The following is an 18,365-nucleotide window of genomic DNA, read 5'->3' as shown; positions in this document are numbered from 1 at the left end:
AGTGATATACTACATATTTTAAAAGATTTTTTTTATAGCCACTATTTGATGTTAGCAAACATTAACATGTTATTTATATACCACACATCCGTATCTAGCTATAATTCTAGTATGCGGTTTATAAACCACATCCGTGCTTAAAGAGGTGAAACGATTTTGAAGAAAACAACCGGGTAACACTCTGCGTTAAATGGCGAGAAAAGGATATGTTACAATTTACGTGTACTCGAAAGTATAAAGTCTACAGCGTTTTAAGGGATGTAATTAGAAACGAATTTATGCTAATTAAACGTAAATTAATAATGCAAACATTTTTCCCGCGAAGAACACGACGATCGCAACAGTTGAGATGAGTCAGTTTGTTAGTAAGTAAACGTACGAACGAATAGATTGCACCGAGCGCAATGTGAAGCGTTACAAGACACGCGAAGGACGCAGAAGAAGAACCAACGCGGACAAGAAACTAAAATTTTCCAGAAGAAAGAAGATGAAGTTCGAAAGGAACCGAAATACTCTTTTATTTATATAATTAAATATTCAATTACGCTTACTTATAATTCTTTCTCGTTTGTATTTATATTACTAAATGAAAATCTTTTTTTGAGTTTCCTGCTACGTCGTTATTTATGCCGTTTCAAAACGTCACGAATTTTTATTAGATTTATTTTTAGAATAATGAAATTATCGGCTAAGATTTCCTCGACAAATCACTTGGACGGTTATTCCCTTGAACTTTCCCGGTTTTTCCTCATTATACATCTCCTTTGTACTCTTTTCTTCGCTTCGCTCGCGGAATACGTTATTGTCGCTGATTGTTGAATCATCTTCGTTAAATAGAAGATGAAGTTGTCCAAGTAATATTCAAAATATTCAAAAATATCTATCGAGCGATAAATAGTTGCAGTTAGTTTTATGTACGAATTACTTCGACATATTTGATCTCTTTTGAACTGCATTACCATTTATCTGACAGAACGTCATTACTCTATATTCGCGTTTTACCATATTCTTACACGCTATTTGCATACGATCTAAGGTTTATGGTACAAACTTTATTTACTTGAATACAAGATCACGTAACAGGCGTAGAAACGATAGCAACGCGTGTAATGTTAATCAATAAAAAACAGTCGTGCGATCTTACGCAAATTACAGGAACTTCAGCGATACCAGAAAGGAATGTAACAAAAAGTTTGCGTAAAAAAGAGGAATCGAAGAAAAACTGAGATAAAAGCGAACGAAACAAATGAAATTTTTAGTGTATCGTTCAAATGTTATCGTTGGTCTCACAGTTTATATCTAAACGTTGTGAAATTCAACAGATAAAGCAAGGAATCGGAAAGGAATGTTTTATTATAATCAGAGACGTAAAGAAAATTTCCGATGAAGACATATCGCAACCGAAGTTCCTAGATGCAATCTTGTCTTTCGCTCTGTTCGAGTGAAATGAACGAAAATACGATGTTGCTTTCGATGGAGAAACACGAGGAAACCTTTTTGCATAATCCTGATTGCAATACCATCAAACAGGGAAACTTACAGTCAGTTAAAACCCGAGATAAAATTCTTTATTGGGATTAACGACAAGATTGTTAGATTCTCACGTTTTATTCACGTGAATTCCCACGTGAACTTCAAATTTAACTTTCCTCTTAGACGATTACTTTTGTAACTGTTGACACATCTATGCACGTGAACACGATACAAGCAATCATTTCCACATCCATACGAGTGATTAACGAAATCTTAGAATCGATGCTTCTGAATATCGATCTGATAATTGTAGGAGAAATTATCATCGATCGCTAGCTATACTATTACTCGAAATATGATCCATCAAAAATTGAATACAGTGAGACAATGTTACGCGATCCTACTATCCTTAATTAATCATTTATTCATAGTCATAATTTCTGCCGTTTCTTATATGTGTATCGACTTACTAATTGCCCGTAAAACGAGGAAAAGACACGTATAACTTTGCCGCTTCGAGACTGTCTGCATCTCGAATATAATAAAACAAACGAGACAAATTTTCAGACACAAAGTCATCGCGTGTACATACAATACATGTGAGGAATACAGTCAGAGGCATCTGTTTCGATATCCTTCAAGAATACGCGTTGTATTGTGTTGTCTTCGATAATCAAACGCGAATGATGATCAACACGAATTTTAAATATGCACGTACATGTATGCGCGACAATATGGCATCAACATCACGTTGCGGGTTGATTTTCTTCAAACTATTCGAATTTGAAACCATACACCGAATTTCCGTTCCAACGAGCGTCTCGTATGCACGACTTATCAGAACTCGTTACCGTTTATGTCTTATCTTCAAAGTTCCCGTAGAAGGTGAATCACTTTTTCTAAGAGTATACAAATTATTCATTATTAACGTGTAATCAGTTTTTATTACGTTACGCAATTACATATCACACACTTATTGTAGGACATAAATTAATAACTTTGCGTTTTTGTCGGTTAATTTTATAATCTTGCTACGCGACGCAATTATAAATATATTTGCATTCGTTAGTAGTATAAAGTACACGCTAAACTCGTGGTCGAGCAGAATAGAGAGATAGAGAGAGAGAAAGAGAGAGAAGCAGAAGAAGAGAGAAAGAAAGGAAGATGACCTTAATTGGATCGAACTTTAGTAAGTAGATGAATGCACGTAATTTGTTGATGCACACTCAACGAAACGCGATTACCGTTTAAAAGGATTGTTAAACTCCGTGCGATTGTGTAAGTTTTATCGAGTTATCAGTATATATATTCTATGCCTTCTCTCTTCGTAGATTCCTTCACGATTGGTTCTATTAGAACGACCGTAATTCGTTTCGTAAATCACTTTTTAGTATTATGCGTTTCTCAAGATTGCTCTCGAAGCCTGTACGAGTGTCCGTAATGGTTATTAAGTTCCTAATTGTGAAGAGAAGATTAGTTTCACATAGTATGCTTAGGATGCTGCGAAATATTATATGCAAGTATATAAATATTCCTACGTTCGTTTTTAACCCTTCATTGCATTACGCTTCAGGGATATCAGAGCGATCAATTACGGACTATAATTGATATTCCAGCTAACTACATATAATCGTGTCTTGCATACTTGATTAATCGTTACGTGCCAAGTAACGAATAAAGTATTTTTTAAATATGTTACAGTATCGCATGATACCTTTTATAAGTAATATATTTGAAAAAATGTTACAACGAAGGGTTAAGGTAGACGTGCAGAATTCCGCCAAAAATTTCCAAGTAAATTTTTCATTTTTCGTACCACACAGTCTGGACTCTCCTACCCGATGAACGGAATAAACAAATGCTTAAAAAAGTAATTAACAAGTCTAGAACAAGACGAGCAAAAAGTTGCGACCGGCAAAATTGCCATACTCGATGTTTACAACTTTGCTGCGATGCACAACAATCATACGTAAATATTATCTATTGTTAAGTTACGTGTTACATTGAAAACATTTACATTTACAGTATAATGGTAATCTATAGGCTGCTGCGTTTCGCTGATTTCACAGCACTTACGAGTTCAAACAGCATCGACGGAATTGTGCACGCATGCTTTAGAAACAGAATAAAATAGGTGATCCAACCTCGATATTGTACTTTATCGAAAAACCAGAAAAGATTACAGGTATCCCTGCCAATAAATCGTTAATATAACTTCTTCGATTACCTCCAACGAGGAAACGCGATCGTTCTACTGAAAATTTTACGCGCGACAGCCATTCCTGTCAAATATATCGTATTAAAAAAAGATCGTATCCGGTAAGGGGGAAGAAAAGATCAAGATCCATAACGATGTGACCTTTCCTCTCCCCCACGGAGAGGACAGAATAGAATATCGAAGTTAAGCCTCCTATTTTGATTACATCCTACAGATTGAACGTATTAAGGTTTCACTTTGACATTAGACCATTATGAGGAAAGTGTTGGACATTTTGCGCAAAGTTCACCATTCCTCCTTTCGGAATATTAGTATAGGTATATATTATGTATGTTACCTGATGGTTACGGCCAGGAGGACGATGACGACGCCGACTAATACCAAAGCGATCAATACGCCACATATCATGTACATGCTGTCTACAGGAGGATCTGCATAAGTAAAATTAATTAAATATTATTTTTAGTACTAATATAGTAATATTATTTTTAGTAATAATATAATTACATTTAAAAACGAATTAATATATCCTAATTAAATACTTTCACGCGTGAAACGAATAGACAACGATTCAACGAGTGCACCTGACTAATTAATAAATAAGTACAATACGGATGATAAAATTAACCAAGTGTAAGGTGGCCATTGTTTTCAAATAAATCGATTTTATTTAATATTTATAGTTTATTGAAAAAATGAAAAATCAGTGGCTATTGATATCCATTCCTCTGTATATATTAATAGCACCTGTTGAATAGGTCAATCGATTGGCATTAATGCAAGCTATGGTATATTTATAACATCTGAAAAATGTTCGAAATTGTATTTGGTTCATCTTATACAAGACAGTTCCCAGAACGAGCTACGAACTACGATGTTACTTGTTACATCCTCACTATTTTCTGTGATCATCACTAGTAATTCTTAATTATTTTCTGTAAACATTCCGTAGTCTTACTTCTAATGAAATTGTAATCTTTTTGGTTAATCATATCTTTAAAATAAAAGGCAAATATCACGGTACGTCACAGAATTTCGCATAATCTGATCGTTGCCTACTTTGTATAAATAAGCCATTCGAGGTAAAAACTACGCTTTTATGACGTGACCTCTCTTTCTCTCCCTCTCTCACAGACGCGTGCACACATGCAACATATTAGAATGACCCATAATGTTCATTCATCCTTGAGTCCGGCTTTTAAAGGCAGCTCTCTCCATATTGGAAGTCGATATAACGTTATCGTCACATATGACGTCAGAATTATATGACGCCACAAGTATCGTGTTTGTAAACCATTACGTGCAAACTTTAAACTCGATTAGAAATTAAACTGCAACTTCCGTTAAAACGTTCTATCCATTAACGTCCGAATGTTTTACGCTCTGTTTTGACGATATGATCTTCTAACGAAACAAGTCGGCCAGTACGTTAGTCTACGCGCGAATCTGACAGTGATAAATTAGTGTCTGAGGAAATTAATTCACGATTTAGCGGATCTTAAAAATAAGCCCATTCCGAGTCCTTTTTATAGTACTAATATTGCACTCGCGTGCGAACCGTTTTTAATCCTTTTAACGCGTGTCAAATATTATTAACACTTTAACCCCTGTTGTGTGCATGTTTTAAGGAGATAAGAGTAAGCGAGGATAATGATAATACGCAGCTCGCATTAAATCGTTAAGAGCGAGGTCGATCATTTTGACTGATAGCTTCTCTTTTATTTGCTAATGCTTGAGGGATATAATAGCTGCACATTTTTAAATAATCCTGTCCATTCTGTAATATAATAATAGGATAACGTCCGTACAAATCATGTGCTTCGAGAGTACGGAACAGATTTGACAGAGGTGTCTGGACATGGCAATTCGCTTTCAACTGGAAGTTTAACTATAATAACAGAGCAATTTGAATAAAAATAACCTGTAATTACAGAATTAGTGATTTTTATTCAAATTGCATTGTTATTATAGTTTGTCTAGAATCTATAAGCAGCCTGATTTGCATTGCGATTTTGTCAGATTCGAAGATGAGCGGGACGAAAAAACGCGCACGGATGACGTCGAAGAACCACAGAGTAGTTAAAAAGACTTGTCCCGTTTAGTTAAAAATGTATCGTTTTTCAAACAGCCTTCACGCGTCACGATCGTTTGACGTTTTTCATTCGAACAATGTTTTTGTTCCGTTGAACCACCATCTGTTTCTATTCATTGCTAATTGAGCGGGATTCAATGCCTTGGATCGCGTCATGACAACCCGTAACGATGCGTTAATTAAATATTAACATCGAATAAAGAAAAGCAGAAGTAATGCCGAGGGAAATAACAGCGATCTTCGAAAATTTATGCTCTTGTTTCTCAATCTCTTTTTCTCTTTGCTAACAGGTGAAAGATATTTTTAAATGTTACTATTTCACCTTATTTTTCATCGAATTGTGAAGCTCTTTTACAAATAATCAATCCGGACAGAAGTTCACCGTTTCGTCTTCGCTGACAGATAAACGTAAACATAGCTCAGTTACGTTCAAACATAAATTATCTCAACTGTTATCAATAAATTTCATAATCTCCCGAATCTTTTTACTTGACGCATTCTCAATACAGTCTCTAATTCCACGCGTTTCCTTCCTCGCACTCTGAATAATCGATTTACAGATCCCGTGTTCATCACCTGCCTTATTACGCACTATTGTTCGCGTCTCGTTAGCAAAGATAGAACAATAAATTTTTTCATTTCCTGGACATTTCGATACGGACAGTATAAATATCACTATCTGGTCTATAAATACTATAAGTAATAATCCCAAGATATGACGCATCCTACCGCGTCTCAGTATTTTCTCAGACAACAATGTTCCATTAATCGATCTTTCGATAACAAATCGTTCCTGTAATGGAGGCTTCGATACACAAAATTCTACAGTATCGTTTTTGAATTTATTCTTGGAACACGTATTTATTGCGAAAAAGCGAACTGGTAGATCGTACGGTTTATTTCTAAGCTAATTTACGTTCGTACGGATACGAGTAACGCCCATTTTGGGACGGGTTCGTTGCGAGCAAATGTCTCTTCACGTTCGATACACCGCTGAAAGTGAACGACGTTACTTGAACCAACTTAAACCGGGATAGTCCAGAACCATCAATCGAAAGACGCAAAGAACCTACCACCTCTGACGCAAATGTATAACTCTTTCGCTGGCCAAGTTTCAAAGTATACACCGCGGAGAACCGTTCCGAAAAGTACAAGATAAGTTTAAGATATTCTTGCTCGCGGAATATAAACCAACGAGAACGCGAAACTTCTCCTAATAAAAATACGGCTGGAGTTACAGCAACAATTTCTCGTTTAAAGTGGTTTTTTTCTTTGATAGAGCCGTAAATTGGTACGAATTGTCCAAGACTTTAGATATTCCTCTTAAATCGATCCATTCTTTGATCGTTCGCCGTTTCAAAATTATGGTCACGCTCTTCTTTGGTTCTTTTAGGTCCATCAGTGGCCCGGACAGCCACCCTGATGACGAGTCGTGCACCACCGACTTTTGTCAGCCTGTCTTAGTCACGAATCGACGAACGGTTTAGAAACTTGGAGGATATACTTGCAACGTTTTCTTTTCTGTTCTGTACAAATGTGTTTACAGATACAGCAAACGATTAACCAAAAACAATAACTGGAGCTACGACTGGATCGAAGCTCGTATCTCTTTAATAGTCGCCGAGAACATAAATTATCGACAGGCTCATCGTGTGCGGGATGTTGGACGTATTGTTATGTATTTTCAGCTAAAATATTATACAATGTCGCGTTTTAATGATAATTCACGTCTTTACAACCGTGTACCAAAATAAACGCGAAACGAGATAAGGAGAGGTTAACAAGAGTTTAATTTCGAGCGAACGCCGTTTAATCATATTTGCGAAGTTTAATTTTAACTTTATCTCAGCGAATTACTGGAAAATAATCGTAACATTCAACGGAATGTTTCCTCGGGTGCGCCAATGCGTACGAGCGCCGCGGAATAGAGATTTCAACCGATGAACATTCTGGAAATCATTCAGAATTGTTAATTTACAAGAACTTTGGCACGTACCGAGATTTAATTACGAACAGAGAGCTCAGCAGTCGATTCATACGTACTTTGTACGTACTAATGTAAGTTATACCGACGCCAATCGACAAATATCAACCGTGTCATTCTCATTACTATAGCAACCATACAATACACCGTTTCCTCCTTTTCATATCTAAGAAGGTCAACTTGTCGATGCATGCAAACTGTTCTTCGAGCATGATTGTAAAAGGCAAGTGTACAAATGTTCGAAGAACAAGAAATGATCATTATACCTATTAGCAAGGCAATTACACGTATAAAATGTCTCGCTCTGTACGAGTGTACCTTGCATTTTATAATCTACGTCCTTCTAATACTGCATTTGACGTTCTATAGGAAAACACCGCATACATGCAAGCACTCGTTTGGAAGATATTAAATAACAAGTATCGCCGCGCAGTAAGTGTATCATGTTGAACAGAAGAATGAACGGAACAACGTAACGGAGAACGTGAACAATTAATTCCGTTTAAATAGAATTCACGGTTGAATTCCTGGAATTAAAGTGTTACACAGTAGAGCACTCGCGTATCGAAACTATATAGTAGACAGCCACGGGTGTTCCGACAATGGAGAAAGCGCGTGTACGGATAAAGGAACAAGCTTTTTATTTTTCCGCTAAATGAACGTCATTTACTTGCGTTGAAATCGAGGAGGCTAAAAATATTTTTTAACATTTTAAATATTTATGAACGCTATCTCTTTCCTAAGTGAAATAAATTTCTTAGCTAACTGCTAAGTGAAGTGAATTTTTTTTATGTAAGTACATTGCAAGCACGTGTAGATATTTCCAACAAAATGCGTTACTGAAAAGCGTGCCATTTCGAATATTGCACGGTGTATCGGAGTGTTTTTCAATGTAGAAATTAGCGACTTTGCGTCACTCGAGCCCAAAGAAGGCACACCTGCTCTCACGGATCTCGGATCAAAAATTCTGACGTAAATTGAGCCTTGCGTGGGATCGGTCCATAAATTGGATCAAGGGCCTGGGAGATGTTCTGCAGGGAATAATTCCGTTGAAACTAACCAGACGTCCGCCATAATCGACGTTCGCCATTAAATCATGGTAACACAGGATGAATTGACAAAAGTCAGGAGTCAACTGCGATTCAATTAATTGCGAATAAAGTTGGCTAGGTCCGTGGTGTACCTCCTGTTTTGGAATGTAACGCGTAGAATATTCGGCTAATTGTAATTTACAAATAAGCCGTTACGTTAAACGAGCAATCCATTTAAAAGGATCGAGGATAATCCCTGTTGTTCTTCTATCGGCCCTAGCCGAACAATCAATTGCAGCCTTCTAAAAGTGACATCACATGGCGGAGCCGTTTGCTCCTGCGGAGAACAAATGTCGTTAAATTGTCGTTTTCGTGTAACTCCTGACACATTGTAACAATACACACGGTTCCACCGGAACTAATAAATTACAGAGCTGAAACGTTTCCTGTCATTTTCAATTTGCGCTCCGAATTTTCGCAATATTAAGTTCCGCAGATTTCCCACCTTATTGACGTCAGACACCACGTAAGTATCACGTGCCAGTTTCGTGAGTATCTCGATGGTACATCACGGAAAGTTTCTTCAATTAGAAACCGATTGATTGACTTCGCGGAGAGTTACCGCCTTATTTGCTATTTCCAGACGTGGCATCGCTCGGTTTAGCGGTTAAGCGAAAATAGAGTTACAAGCTATCGAGCCTGATGGAGATCGTTGATCTATCGGGAGAATTGCCTGCGTTTAACGCACAAATTAGTTACGTCAGCGTTACGGATGACGGTGATGATTTAGATAATTTATGGAAATAACATTGTCATCTATGCTCCAACGGAGAACTAACGATGCCCATCTTTATTGTACGCGCTCCGTGCTACTGCATCGTACAGTTGGTCGATGCAGCTCATATGAGATCCCAGTTGCATAATTCGCTTCCGACGATTCTTTTCTCTGCGTATTCATTTTAAGGTGTGTATTTTCGTGCGAGCCTAACGTTTACCTCAAACGAGTGCCAAACGGGCCTCAAACAGACAATTAAACGTTCGTTTAATGAGGACGGTGAGCCAAGTACAAACAATGTCAATACATCAAAGTGAGCGTTATGATCGATGCAAGTATTCGAGTGAAAATACACAGCTTGCAGAAAATACACAGAATAATTATTTATACTAGTCTGCGAATGTATAATAATATGCGTAACATCGTGCGTCTCTTTCTAACAGAGCTTGCACAGCTGAATTTGTTTAGCAATAAACATTTTCTAATAACCTATTAATAGAAGACCACTCACCAAGATGCGACAACAATTGCAAGGACTCTGAAACAATAAAAACGATTGAAATTAATATAGATTACCGAATGGAAGGAGAGGCACGTATGCAACCACGGGAGCCGTAACGAGTTCACACGAGATATCCTGTATTTTATACTAAAAATCATTAAGAATCTTTCTTCCATTCGAACCGCGAACTTGTGGCCTTTATAAGTTAAGACAAGATTCTACACGGATAAAAGCTGAATGCCGGGAAATATTGACAAAACTAAAGTTAAAAATAGCTTTGGATGTTATTATTAAAGACAAACCGCAAGGTAAAAACAAGATGCGCATACGCGTCTTCAAAATAATACACGCGAAGGAATCTCCCGAAATATTGCCCGGAATTTATATTATTTTCTTAGGCTTCCTACTCGGGATCAGATTAGTCGAGACACCGAATGCACTTTTTTCACAAACGTTGCTTCGAATTTCGTAAATTGAGAAACAGTGTTTCTAATGACAATGATTCTTATCGGTATCGTCGTCACCATTGCCAACACGTGTGTTTCAAAAAAGGAAAGTGAAAAGAATTTCACGCACGTGCGTCACAAGTGCGTATATGCCTGGAAGCAGTGGGATCAGCTTCTTAAATGCTCAGAATTATTTTCTGGCCGTGGCCTGACTTCTGAGTTTATATTTGAATGCGCAACAAGTACTTTCAAGAATACTGACACCTACCTAGCGTCTTCAATATTTTCAGTCACGCTACGTATAAATTTAAATCGTTTATACTTCCTACTGCGATCTAACCAATTCCCTGGCACAATTTAGCTATCGGGAGCGAACAAATTTCAGCAACAGCTTCGTTCCTTTTGATTCTTCTGGTCGAAAAATGTAGCATTATTTATCACGTGATTTTTGTTTAATCTTTGCGTCGCAACATTCTGAAATGAAACGCTGTTTGCTAGTACGATAAGCAATCCTGATCTATCCTGGCGTTCGTATTTGGCGACCATTCGTTGTCATCGATGTCACCGTCATTACCGATGTCGCGACAAATTGTTGAAATCCGCTCTGTCTGTCGTAAACTACGTCTGGTCTAAATTTTGTCCACCGAAAGAACGGAGTTGGCTCGAGAACAGCCGTACAAATTTGCAGCGTAATTCAATAGTCTACTGCAAAATCGAATCTTATATTATCCGTCTGCAAAGCGTTTCAAAATTACTTTCATAATCGTCAGCCAACAACACCACGATAGTTAAGGAGAGAACATGGATCCCATTCGATCAGTTTCCGTCCATCTTTTTTATGCCATTCGTATTCGTTCAAGCTATTCGCATGTATCGCGGTTATATCTGTATTTAAAGAGCGCAGTTATCAAACGTCCTGATTTACGATAGCTGGCGCAGGCTTGAAGTATTCAACTTTCGTCTGACCAAATTCTCTACAAGGTTCGAAGAGGATTTTCAAATTTCGCGGAGACACTTACGTGGTACACCTTGAATTGCCGCGCACGGATGTCCGCTAAACTTTGAAACGGACCTTCGTACGACGACCCTGTACCACGTTAACAAAACTCCGGACGCTCTTCCTTTTCTCTCCTCTACATCTCCTTTTACGAAACCACACACGTATCAGCGGTTTCTTTGCAAAACTCCAGCAATGTTAGGGGTCAACGAACCACTTCTAAGCAGTATCGGTCATTTCTTTCCGTTCCCTTTGTTTCCGTACCTCGCGTTGTTCTTCGGCTCTAGTAGTTAATAGCGCCGATCAATGAACCATCGCGAAACCTTGGAATATATTTCGCATCGAATTATACGAAATTGAGTAAGGATCACGGATTGGTTAGACCAAGGGTATTTCGTAATGCCAAGTGGAAAAGAAAACGGTAGGAAAATTTTTGAGCTACGAATACGTCTCATATGACAAGCGTGTGATTATCACGTGACGGCCTATTACGTTCAGGAAGCAGCTGGCGGTAAACTAATGTTGATTGTTCCGTTGAACGAAAGGTTAACCGACAATTGAACCATTCTCTGTGTTACGTTACCATCAAAAGCAACGATAATAATCATTTCGACTTTTTCTATGTAACATTTATACAGAAAATTAATACAGACTGCTTATTCTTCTTTGAAATAAATTCGATCAAATGTTAAACGCAATCCTGTTATTACACGTTCTCGTTAATAGCATATCGTGCTAAGGACTATGCGTTAGATTCAAGTAATTTGTAATCCGCTTCAAAATTTTCCAGGTCTTTTTCAAGATTTCGGAACATTATATTTGATTGTAAGATAATTATCATTTAGTGTACTTTCTAATTATTTGATAAAACCGAAAAATCTTGAACGCGAAATTGATTTAAAGAATACGCAAGGAATCTGAAGCGACTTTATCAATTTCAAAATTGAATGTGATTCTCAAATTCACCGCTCTAAATTACAGAAGGCGCAAATGTCTGTACTCTTGCACGATCGGTATTTTACCACTTTTCTGCAGCTTCCGTCATTACCGACTGGGTAGAAAATAAGATTAACACCATAGATATAATATCTTACATATGTTAACAACTTGCATCGTATCGACTGCATAGTGTCGGTAAGTTATTGTCAGTAACGTATCGACGTATTACGAATGAAAACGTCGATATATTAATAATATCGGTTACCAATTTACCGACACGAAGTAGGCACTTCAATAACTAACATATCGACATTGTGGTTGATATCGGTAACTGAAACAGCGGCATTTTAATTAACGATGATCAAAGATATAGCTACGATTCAAGTCATATTAAGTCTGTTACGCTTCGTGAATAGGAATGTTTTAATTACGTGGTTACATATTAACATCTAAGTAACTAGGCAGCACTGTGTGCAGTGTAGCATCGCTGCGTGTTAAAAATCATCAGGTACAAAACATTACGCGCAAGTCAAGACCATTATAACGATTTGAGTGGCTCTTTTCAGGGTCTCATCAATTCTAGAGTGCACTGAAATTAATTAAACCGCGCAAACTAAATAAATACATCTGAAAATTTTATATTACGCACATTATTCGCAGTTGCACTCCTCTATTCTTACAGTCATCTGTTTACGTTGTGATGCAACATTATACGTAGCAAAGCATTTACTTAAATAATATTCAAATATATGATGAAAATATCATTAATTACTAATTTACTGACAATAAGCAAATGTATTGATACAAATTGTCTGACATCTGATATCAGAATGATTTGCGTGCATATTTCTTCTGCATTCTCTACTTCACAAGCCTGCCTGTGCTTGCATTACAGTATCAAAGTATCAAAATCCAAGAAACTGACCGCATGATGTAAAAAAAGAAATACCGATACATGTATCTCGGTGTACGACCGTTTCAGTCATTTAAAAGCGTAACAAAACTTTCATATTAATTGCATACCGTTTCTAGCTTCATATATTATATCGTTTACACGTCTTTTGAAAGCATACACCACGTACAAGTCCAAGAATGAGCTATTATCTTTCCACGTCATTGTCGTTCATACGTATACATTTGAAATATTTCGCGAAACATTAAGCGATGAACAGTACGAAAAAGTACGTGACAATTTACGTTTTTGACCGTACACGGTAAGGAATTTAATATTCGTAGTAAACAAAATTTATTTTTGCTTCTTAAAAGTTACGAGAGAATCACAATTGCGATCTTAAGAAATAGGAAAAGGTATATTCAGTTTCCTTTTCTATTGACGTTCAAAACTGGAATATTATTACAAGATAATAAATTGTTCCTTCGGTTCATAAAAATATTAGTCCCATTGTCATTCAAAACGACAGTCGCCAAGTGCCTTCTATTTTCGGATTTTCTACTTATAGGACGCTCAAACATTTTCAGAGTACACGAGCTATTTGCGAACATCATTAATATAAATTATCGAGAATTAGTATACGTTTATATTGTTTTCTACCTTGTGTGCAGGTTGTTTTTGAAGTTTGTACTTATAGTATATGTATAGGCAAGTCCAAGGAGACTGAAACAGTATTAAAAGAATACCGAAATGAATACATAACTTGGTACCAGAGTAATACTAAGTTATTGCAATATGAAAGATAATAAAAAGCAATAATATTTTCCTACCAGGGTTCTTAGAGCCTTCGAGTATCCTAATCGTCGGCTAATTTATGCGCAGGTATCCGGATATTTGCTCAACTTGGACTCGGACATCCGGATACGTTCGCATTAGAAATTTCATTATCCGAACATCCGGGCTCGAATCTTCTGTTTTCGTGTCAAATAGAATCTTTGACACGGCATTGCGTTACCTTGACGATATAGCGAAATGATAATAACAGATTGCCATGCTTAGTTGGAGGACACTAAGTGAGGACAAAAGTAATACGGGGCTAACGTAATAATCGTCATAAAACAAAAGCGACTTGATCAGGAAACGATCTTTTTGTCATCCTCATACTTAATTCCACCTTCCTTATAATTATCTCCACCTGCCTTCCGTTATAGATACCGAAAAGACGTTACGACAAAAGAATTGCATACGCTTAATGGGTCTTGTTGGAAACGTGCATCGAGTTTTTCTCGTTAATTTGCTTTCTCGTTAAGCAACTACTTATTTTATAGGTAAACATAATGTTTGTTACGATTATATGTCGATTCACCATGCAGCAACATGTTTATAACAGATTCCAGAAGAAAACGATAGCAGGGACGAAAATAGCGAGTTGTTATTTTTGCTCCGATTCAAGTCTTCGACATGCTTGGAAGTTCTTTTTTTAAATTAATACGAGATAATACAAGTATAACCAATGTATGATAGTACAAGCAAATGAGAAACGGCTTCAATATAATATCTAGCGTGACTTATGGTTCCATGTAGATTGTACGGGCAGTGAACTAAACTATTTGTTCCATAACTGTTTTATAAACCATTAATTTTCAATGAAAAACTTGTTATCGTGTTATTTTTGGAATATGTAATTTTTTTAGTCAACTCTTATTTACATGGCACTATCACTGAATTTTAAAGGCACGTATAGTTCCACAGCGATATTTAAAGAATGAAGCAAGAAATGACAAAAATGATATGTACGCATTTACAATGCTCAGTTGTATAATGTCCACATAAATAATTAGCGATCTTTAAGGAGGTATCGTTCCAAGGTGAGTCACTTCGATAATACGAAATTGGACGTATCATTACTAAGATAACGAATGAAAAATATGAATGAATAATATCTACGCAGTGAATTCTTGTAATTTTTAGGTTGTTACACGTAGCTAAGTTCACGTTCCTTTTCAAAAATTTAGAAAAAGCTGATCATGGGTACATAACATCTGAAATACTACGAATCGTGATTTGATGTTTTCACTTTCTCACATAACATATGTACATTAATTTCGTTGAAACGGGATGAAGAGGCGATCTTTCCATGAAAAAGCAATTTTTTATTCAATGTATAATGAATTTTATCGATGACTACCGATATTATTACGTGGCTTCATTCTCGACGAGCGCAAAATTTTGATTCTTAGTACTAAACTCTCATTAACGTCACATTGGTCGGCTATTTACTTTGCGTGACGCTTGTTTTACGTGATTTCCAGTAAGATTCGCGATGCTGTTCCGTCACTGTGCACAGACATTTGTTTTAACGACAAGAAGAAGACAGGGAACACTATCCGAGAAGGATGAAAAGTAGGCGTAGTGGATATTCGAATGATATTATATCAGCTGAAATGCGTCGGCTAACGAGTAGCGCTGTGAACTAGAAGAATACCAAAACAGAGGATTTTTTTAACGAAAATTATAATATATGCACAACATTAACGTTTGTTCCTTGTAAACACGAACGAAATCTCTATTATTTCTTCACCGTCGCGAATCTAATACATAACATACGCAACGATTTAGTAAATAATCTCAATTGAATATTAAACAAATTATTTATGTAACACAATGTCCGCGAGCAATGTCGCGTGTACCATTAAAGAAGCATTTTCTTCGTAACGAGGAATCATCCAAGGTCTCGCGAAACTTGGACTAATACTACGCACGCCCCAAGAAGAGATACGTATAATCCGCAGGAAAACTACAAAGATACGTATCAACGTATCATCATTGGTATCATTCGGTTGTACAATACGCTACGCTACGGTTGTACAATACGATACACAACAATGCAACGCTCACCATCCATATTGACGCACAACGATGATACGATACGTATCGAGTGGATACGCACTTTAAGGCTCTTGTGCCTTTTAACAAATATTGTAATCTCGTTACATTGAATTTTTAAGATAAACTGTGCTGTTTTCTGGATCAGCTAGGAAAAAGAAGGGAAGAAATTGGCGAAAAAAATAGGGACAACGAGCGTTCATGCGAGCAGGTGAATCATTACAAACGAGCGTACATACGGAGCACGAACGAGAGTCTGCGGGACTCGTGCAAACTGAGCAGGAAGATCATGAATTCACGATAGAGCAAGATACGTCGCAGGTATGTGTACGATCGACGAATGATCAGACGAGCGAGCAGGTAGCGTACAGGTGAACGGATAGTGTGTATATGGAGAATCAAGCGAGATAGCGTGAGCGAAGAGGAAAAGAGTTGGCAAGCTACTCGAGCCAATCTTATAGCCGAGCAGCACAAGTAATCCAAAGTGAATGGTATAAGAGGAGCACTTGCAAAATTCTTTTCGTTACGGTATGCAAAATGGTAGGAATCTCATAAATCTCGATCGTCTTTCAAATACGAATTTCTCCCAATATTTTTTTCTTATCAATCTCTGCTAAGTGGTCAACTTCTTTAGCTCATCAACTAGCGTTTAATCGAAAAGTGGAAAATTGAAGACCGTTTAAAGAAATATTCTAAAGCGATACCGCGAATTAGACAGTATTTCAAATGGGAACATAGAAGTTATTGTATAATACAATTATCAATAATTCTTTATTTTTCATTCTTTGCGAATTTTTTTTCACCACACGTATAATGAACATGAAATAAGAAATTTTAATTAGGAATAATATCGTACTGATACATACTCATACATATGCATATACATATACACGTACAAGAGATAAGTGACTTTCATAACGTTGATCGTTCGAAACAAGTATATACGAATTGGATTGACTACGAAAACAGATTAATTCCTTCACAAGGGCTAGACTGAATATTCAATCCACGTGTATTTCATAATAAGCACTTACATATGTTCATTCGAGCGTCAGCAGCATTAGTATTCAGAAATTAATCACATAGATTGTTATAATATTGTGTACATATGTACACACATTACTGATAACGAACAAATCTCATTCGTCGATTATTCTGTACACTGTACAATCGTAATCTATGTGTCGATCTCTTAACTTCAACCAATCGACGATTCTAGAGAATAAATATACCAACATGTATTAATTGCCGTTCACTTGTGGAACCGGACTAGTCGACCCTGGGCCGAATGTGTAGGGCAAGTGTAACCGGTTAAAAGTATATAGCCCTTCACGAATTCGCGATCAGAATGATCGGAATGGCAGGTAAGAAATGACCCCAAGATCCACGCAAAAGTGGGATAAAAACAACCGCAATCTCTTCCGACCTGCCATAAATTATCAGTCAACAGGAGAATGAGATAAACAGAGTAATGTTCTTGTTATCAATTAACCTTTTCTTCAAATATAAAAATATATCGCGTATAAAGCCCGTGATCCGAAATCAAAGTACGATTGATAAACCGGACATTGTAGATAAGATTTGTACAAAGAATTCCATTGAAAGTGTAGCAGATGATGAATAAAAAAGAAAAAAAGAAATGGAAGCATCAATTATTGTTAGACGTTCACATTGGAGCAGAACAATATTTCTGTCACTTTAAAAAAACAAGGCAAGGTAATTTTTCAATTCGAACGATTGAAACAACAGACTATGATCTCGAGCTTTACCGATAATGTTGATTTATTAATGATGATTAATACTGATTTCTAATCCGTTACAGTTATATTCGATATTCTGCTAATTTTCTCAAGTTGATCATCTTTTGGGACAGATCCTTATAATATAGAGGATGTTGTAAAGGCCTTATACCATTACTAGCTTTAGGAATTAAACATTTCGGTTTTTTACGAAGAATGGCAAATTTTGTAATATTTACATAATTACAAATGGCTGCGAATAACTTTAATGACCAGCGACAAACATGTATGAGGTCATTCACGGTCGCAGGAGGCTAAGTTTCTTCTCAACTGACAATGAGTTGGATTAGTCAGTTCTAGGCTAGGTATGACTAAGCATAAACCAGAGACA

General features: G+C 36.8%; 1 protein-coding gene across 7 annotated transcripts in view; it reads right to left on the bottom strand.

The window, feature by feature from the left end:
• Window positions 1-18,365, bottom strand: part of LOC143425461 (uncharacterized) — a 35,762-nt gene that overhangs the window by 8,990 nt on the left and 8,407 nt on the right. For 5 of the 7 annotated variants that reach the window (XM_076898328.1, XM_076898276.1, XM_076898285.1 and 2 more), the window contains 2 exons: window positions 10,085-10,111; window positions 4,029-4,122 (listed from right to left, as the gene is read on the bottom strand). In XM_076898328.1, the coding sequence (XP_076754443.1) occupies window positions 4,029-4,122; window positions 10,085-10,111 (121 nt within the window). The remainder of the gene's footprint in view (window positions 1-4,028; window positions 4,123-10,084; window positions 10,112-18,365) is intronic. The other 2 variants (XM_076898311.1, XM_076898321.1) reach the window with 1 other exon arrangement.

The sequence above is a fragment of the Xylocopa sonorina genome, chromosome 1 (genome assembly GCF_050948175.1).
Source record: "Xylocopa sonorina isolate GNS202 chromosome 1, iyXylSono1_principal, whole genome shotgun sequence".
NCBI lineage: Eukaryota > Metazoa > Arthropoda > Insecta > Hymenoptera > Apidae > Xylocopa > Xylocopa sonorina.
The sequence above is the reverse complement of the archived record's forward strand: the minus strand, read 5'-3'. Positions and strand labels throughout refer to the sequence as shown.